General features: G+C 43.9%; 1 protein-coding gene across 1 annotated transcript in view; it reads right to left on the bottom strand.

The window, feature by feature from the left end:
* Positions 1 to 6,645, bottom strand: part of LOC109957322 (outer dense fiber protein 2-like) — a 13,919-nt gene that overhangs the window by 3,162 nt on the left and 4,112 nt on the right. The window contains exons 2-12 of the mRNA XM_020595109.1: positions 6,250 to 6,345; positions 5,502 to 5,623; positions 5,148 to 5,277; positions 4,882 to 5,013; positions 4,124 to 4,198; positions 3,952 to 4,023; positions 3,707 to 3,823; positions 2,601 to 2,792; positions 1,292 to 1,401; positions 843 to 978; positions 477 to 587 (exon numbers count right to left, since the gene is read on the bottom strand). Coding sequence (XP_020450765.1) covers positions 477 to 587; positions 843 to 978; positions 1,292 to 1,401; positions 2,601 to 2,792; positions 3,707 to 3,823; positions 3,952 to 4,023; positions 4,124 to 4,198; positions 4,882 to 5,013; positions 5,148 to 5,277; positions 5,502 to 5,623; positions 6,250 to 6,291 — 1,239 coding nt within the window. The 5' untranslated portion in view covers positions 6,292 to 6,345. The remainder of the gene's footprint in view (positions 1 to 476; positions 588 to 842; positions 979 to 1,291; positions 1,402 to 2,600; positions 2,793 to 3,706; positions 3,824 to 3,951; positions 4,024 to 4,123; positions 4,199 to 4,881; positions 5,014 to 5,147; positions 5,278 to 5,501; positions 5,624 to 6,249; positions 6,346 to 6,645) is intronic.

Genomic DNA, 6,645 nt, shown 5'->3' on the forward strand with positions numbered 1-6,645 from the left:
ACAAAAAAGTGTTTCCCAGGCCTGAAGCCATGACAAACAGCCATGGAGAAGCTCTGGGCTGCTAAAGGTCTGAACCAGCGACTGCCAAAGTGAAGAGGTGGCGTCTTTAGCACAGAGAGAGTGGGACAAAGAAAGAGCAACAACCAGGGTTAACATGGGTTTGGCTGTTTGACATGGAGAGGGTTAAAAGCAGCCAGAGGACTCAGACTGGATCCAGATGTGGCGTTCTTCCTTCTGGATGTGTTAGCATCTGTAGTTTATGTCATTGCTAGGAAAGAGGACATGATGGGAGGGGCAGAGAGCGGTTAGGAGCGGCTTACGGTGTCGGTTTGTGATTGGTCTCACTAGACCATCACAATCACATTATTCAGAAACGTAAATAATTATTCCAATTTTTTTTGCCATGTTTTGAAGTTGGTTCTCATTTATTTGCAGTGATCGGTGTGTAAAGTGAAACAGCAGCAGTCAGACGGTACCTTCATCTTGTATTTCTCCACCTGGTTTTCATGCTTTCTGATTGATGATTTCAGCTGACGAGCTTCGGACTGAAGCCCCCGGAGCTTCTCCTCAGATGACGTCAGCTCACTCTAAACAGGATGTATGTTTATAATACATTTCCTTTCGTCCACAGAAATGATGACACAGCAGAAGCAGAATCTGTCAAAATTCTGATAATTTATCAATATTTTATGCAGCACATTTGCCAAGATAATCACACATAAGGCACTTCAGTAACGATGGTTCACGAACACTTGTTTTCCATAAAAACTCACATTGGATTAACTACTGTTTAAATTGTTATGGGAAACCTCAAACCTGCTGTGGACATTTTCTGAAGGTACCTTGAGTTTTTGGTTGTCCAGCTCGGCGGAGGCGTGTTCAGCGCTGAGGTGATGGAGCTGATCCCTGAGCTCCTCCCTCTCAACCCGACTCTTCTCCTCCGCCGAACGGAGCTGAGAGCTCAGCTCGGCCACCTGCCTGTGATGGAAGCTTGTCTCAGGTTATTGCTGCCAAAGAAGTTCACTCAGCTATTACCTCCACCAGCACTGTTTGTTTAATGGGTGTGTTAAAGAAAACACACATTATTGTTTGTTTGTTATTATTTTAAGCACGTATTTGTCTGTAGTTGTGACTTAGATGAAGATCAGATCACATTTTACTGCAGAAAACCACATCATTTGTTTTATACTCTGCACCATTTTGGCCCACTTAGCTTTGTCACTTTGTGGTGGTGATTCAGTAAAAGTTATTATTTGATGAATAAATTAGATGTGTTTCTGGGTGCACTCACAGTTTATGAGTGGAGAGTTCCTCTTCCAGCTGTGTTCTAGCAGCTGCCTCTTTAGTGTGTCTGCGGCACCAGTCGCTGGATGTGGACAGAGCTTCAGCCAATTGGATTTCCTTCAGGATAAAACGCACAAATTGTCTCCAGGTTATTTGGCATGTTTTAGACTTGGAATTATTTCACACCTGGAACTCATTTATATTTGGGGGAATACAGTACTGTGCAAATGTTTTAGGCACTTCAGATGCTTAGATTCTCATTCACCACAGACCATCAGGAGACCGTCTGATTGGTCCCAGATTCATCCTGTAGCTTCACACTGAGCCTAAACCTGCAGCCAGAGCCATAAAGCACTATCTACTGCAGGAGTCCTGTAGTAGATAGTCTGGCCCCCCACAGGGCCCTGACCTCAGCATCATGGAGTCTGTCTGGGATCACATGAAGAGACAGAGACACTGAGACAGCTTGAATCCACAGAAGAACTGCGGCAGCTTCTCCAACAACTGACCTGCCCAGTACCTGGAAAAATCATATGCAGGTGGACTGAGGAGACCTGGGGCTGGATTAAAGACAAAGAGGGGTCACAGCAAACAGTGACAGATTTTTTTGTTTCTGTTCATGGCCTTACTTTTGAAAGCATCCTCACTGTGTTTAGTGTCTAAAACTACAGACACTGTAGGAGCTCCTGATGAAGGCGTTACATGCAAACAGGAGAGCAGGTACAGTAGAAACTACAGGACAGGAGTTGCAGTGAAGTTAAACTCAACAAGCAGGAAACTACCACAACATGTATTAGTGCCTGCTGTATGTACTGTACACACTCAGCGAGGCAGCGAGTCCTCACTTCTGTATTTGGTGGTTGGAATACTGCCACTGAACCAACACACTGGCTGAACTTCCTCTGGACTTGAGTGACATAAAAGTGTGTGATCAAACAACATGTCAGTGTGTGTGGCTCAGCCTAAAGAACGTAATGGTTTGGAGACACACCTGTCTTTGATGGTTTGTGTGACAATGACCCTCCTTTGTACTGGAGCTGCAGAAGTCATAAAACATTGTACAAGTCTTGGGCCATGACATACTGTAGAAGATAGGGAACCAGTCACAGCTGCAAATTTCTAAGAAATCTGCCATTAAACAGAAATGACAGTGAGCAACCCTGGGGCCTCTGGGTAGTTGCTGCATTCTAACATTTACCTGTTACATTGCAGATATACATCTGGGGACTGAGGGATCCTGTGCCTCATCCACCACTCTGCTGCTTTGGGATTTACTGTGGTGTAGACCTGTGCTGTCGGCAGCTCTGCACACTGACCTTCTCCTGAAGTTTTTCTGCGAGCTGTCTGACCGACTCCTCGGCTCGCTCAGCCTGCTGGGTCAGCTGGGCCACAGCTTCCTGGTCTTGTCGCCCCTGCTCCTTCTCCTCCCTCCGCTGCCTTAGAGTTTGTAGTTCCTCCTGCAGAGCCTGGAGCTCCTGGTGCAGCTGCTCGTGGCTCTGCTGCATCCTCTGTCCCACACAGAAAGGAGGCGTAGCCATTTACAGACCAGATAAGGGCAAAGTTAAAATGTTTAAATGTCCTTTTTTCAGAAAGCAGCTACATAAAAAGAAACCCGTTCAGTGTCATACGTGAATCATTCTCTTTTGTTGCGTTCACACATATGGATTCAAAAGGGTGCGACAGCTGCCATTCATCGTGAATGACACCTGGCTCTGCAGCCCCCCCCCACCCCCCAGAGCTCAACAGATTCAAAAAAGCACCCTGCTGCACCACAAGGGAAGGTTGAGGAACGCTCAGCTTTATGAAAACATCCTCTGATGCATGTGTGAAGCAGTCGCCATCGTCTCGATTCCAACAAAAAGAGAAGCACAGAGTTGTTCACTGCTCTACTCCACCACATGAAGGACGTTTAGACAAAATGGAGGAAAATCTCATCGTCGTTGTCTCCAACAAGTTACTGGGGCATGAAAAAGAAGAAGGACGTGCAGAAACAAAACACCCACAACTGTCCAGTCAGAGCAGACTATGTGAAGTCCAAGCTCAACACAACTCACCCCCAAAGCTGCAGATTCACCACATACAGCAGCTACTTTGAATCCGTCCGTGTGAATGCAGCATTAGTGCAAATGCTGTGAGCATTGCAAACTTATTTAATTTCTCTTTCATTTTATCCTGTGGAGTCAGAAATCTCAGACAGATGTGAACCAGCAGTGGAAATACTGTATTATTAGTCATCTGACTGACTCTTTTCAGGACAGTGGTGTTAAAGCCTTACAGAGTCACTTTGCTTAGTCACTGGTCATTTCTTCTAACACCAACAACTACATCACACTGTCAGCGTGTGATGGGCCAATAAAAACAAATGGTCCACGTGTGATGGTACAGGCGTGTGTGGGTTTTATTGTGTCGTATCTCCACACACCTGAATGTGAGCAGCCAGATGAGTCTTTTCAGCTTCTGCTCTGTTGAGCTGAGACTCCAGATGGTCACGAGTTGACTCAAAGATTCTTGAAAGCTCCTTCGTGGTTTTCACATTGTCCTACAATGACAGAAGAAAGCAGAGGGCGAGAGGGACCTTAAATTTGTCTATGCCTCTGTGGAAGATATTATACTTTCTTTTTGCTATGACAAACTGCAGGTAACAAACTTCCAGTCATAATTCTTCACCTTTTCAAAGTCCAAATGCTCAGCAAGCTTAGATGCCTCTTTCTCCTTGTTGGTGAGTTTGGCCAGAAGTCGCTGTAACAAAATCAGACAAACAAGGACAAACTCCAGGGACATTACCTAATGGCAGATGAGCGTGTGCATAAAGGGGAAAGCAGCAGTGTGTGTCACTCACAATGTTCTCTGCTTCGGTGTCGATCAGTCTCCTCTTCAAGGCTTCTTTCTGTTCTGACAACACCAGTGACTCTCTCTGCAGACACACCAACACAGAATCCGACCAACAGTAAGAGGAGAGGTTCTACATGTCAATGTTTGTCCTCCCTGAGCTGAGGTGATCACCTCACTTGAAGAGTTACAGATTTTCAATGTAATTTTTGGCATAAGCTCACAGTTTAGATGCACTATTCTTGCAGTAAAATCAACTAAAAAAAGCACAAACTGAATTATTTGAATAAAAAATTAAACAGCTGTGAACACAACTGGGGTTGCCTCGATAGCCAAACGGCCACAGTGTGGCACGCCACATACAAGCATAGTGTGCATGACGTCAGTGGTTTGAGTCTGACTGCCGACCTGTGTCGCAGGTTCACTTCTCTGCCTCCCCTCCTTCCTCTCTGCAATTCACTTACCCCATAAAGATAATGAAAATAAAGGCAAAACAAATTTTTTAAAAAGTTGTGAATACACTTAAATTTAATTATTAATCTAATGAATGCTTCCATTATTATTTAATAAGCCAATTATTTCAGCAGTTCTAGATATTTCATACACAGAGAAATAAAAGAGAACAGCATGAAACATTTGAGTAGGACAAATCAGTAAATGTTTGGCATTTTTGCCTGATAAATGATGGAAACAACAAACATGTGGTATGGTGCATAAAGCTCCAGCTGGGGCTTTGACAGAGGCTCAAACGGCACAACCGTCCTGTACCTCATGTTCGCTCCACTCTCTGAGGAGATCTCGAAGGCTGCGGTTCGTGTGGTCAAACATCTCTATCTTCTCTAACAACAACCCCTGCTGTCGACCCAGTGCAGCTGCGTGCAACTTTGACAGCTGCTTGTCCTAAGACAATAAATGAATAAATAAAAACACAATCATGTGCAGCAAAGTAAGTCCTCTGTTCATTCATCCTGCATCTGTACTTCATCCTCCTCTCCAGATGTGCACCCAAAATGATTATTTGGAGCCAGATTTACCTTAGCGAGGCTGTCAGTAGTTTCCTTCAAAGCTGTCAGCTGATTAGCTACTGCTACACCGTCGATTTCTGCTTCCACGAGTGCCCTCAGGAGCACATCTGTGTCTCTGTGTTGACCCCCAGAATCTGACCTGAAGCAAGAGAAAAAAAAAAACCTGAAATGCCAACATGTGCATACAGCTTGGAAGGTTAAGTTGCAGCAGAAAGGCATCTCATAAGAGCATTTTGTCAACTTTTCTGATGATAAATCTAAACCCACCTATGTATATTACCACAGTGAAACTCTGGTTTCATGTACTGCAGCTACAAATGCTACTGCAATGCTACTACAGAAAGCTGCTGAACTGGTTCTTACTTCTTTAAATGATGCTCTCTGAGTAGGACACTGAGGTTCTTGGATACTGCAGCCAGCTCATCTTCCTGCTCCTCTCCAACATCCCTACTTTCTGACTGATGCTGTACTCGATGTCTCTGATCCTAAGACACAAACAAACTGAATTCATGTTCAGTAAAACACACAGATAACAATGAAATTCACATCTTTAGAAAAGCTCCAAACTGAATTCTGACAACAAAATGTAAATCAAGGCTGTAGAATAAACAATAAACCCCTGTAGTGAATTCTGCAAAACCAAACGGGGGCTAAGGGAAAACTATTCAACCATTGAAGCATTTGAAGTATTTATTTAGTTCCGCCTAAATCCCCGACCAGAAACATGCCGGCATCAACATCCTTTACTTGTTTGGAACATGTTTATTCACTTATTAATTTCAAATAATTTGAGAAAAAACACTGCAACAGCATTCAATGTTAATTCATCACCAGTCTTACTTCTTGACTTCTCACAGGAGTCAGATTTCTGCTCTTTGTGTTTATGTTTCACATGAGAAATCACACAAACTGGACAGCAGCTAGCTCAGATTATCACTTCTGTTTAAATGCAGTTTAATTCCCGTCTTTGTCTATACTTAGCACTCAGTCCAAATCCCTAACAGAATATCCCTTCTTCTCCCCAACTGTATTCACTTCCCAGCATATTTGTTAGCGCTGGTTGAAAACATGGCAGTGGGAGAGAGAGAGACCGACACTTGTATGAGCTCACATTTCTTCGACAGGACAGTTTTCCTGGTGGAATCCAAGGCATCCTGACCTTTGACCTCCCTCCATCTTGCTTCACCTTGACATCTTTTGCCCTGTTCTTCAGAAAAAAAAGAGAGATAGTTCAACATAAAACACATTATAGCACCCTCATCCTCTAATTTAGCCTATTGTTGCAAAAGCTTTAAAAAGCATGGGAAAAAAATACAAGGTACTGTCATGGACGTCTTATGACACAATAGGAGGCACCACAGACATACATCCCAGCCCCCCCACTCCCACCTAGGAGCAAAATCCCTAGAATGAAAGAGACACAAAGCACAGGAAGTAATTCTGCTTTCTAATAAATCAGTGCAGGTTATGCACATTAGCTGTAATGTTCATGTCGGGTACTACGCAT

This window comes from Monopterus albus, unplaced genomic scaffold (genome assembly GCF_001952655.1).
Source record: "Monopterus albus unplaced genomic scaffold, M_albus_1.0 scaffold26.1, whole genome shotgun sequence".
NCBI classification, from domain to species: domain Eukaryota; kingdom Metazoa; phylum Chordata; class Actinopteri; order Synbranchiformes; family Synbranchidae; genus Monopterus; species Monopterus albus.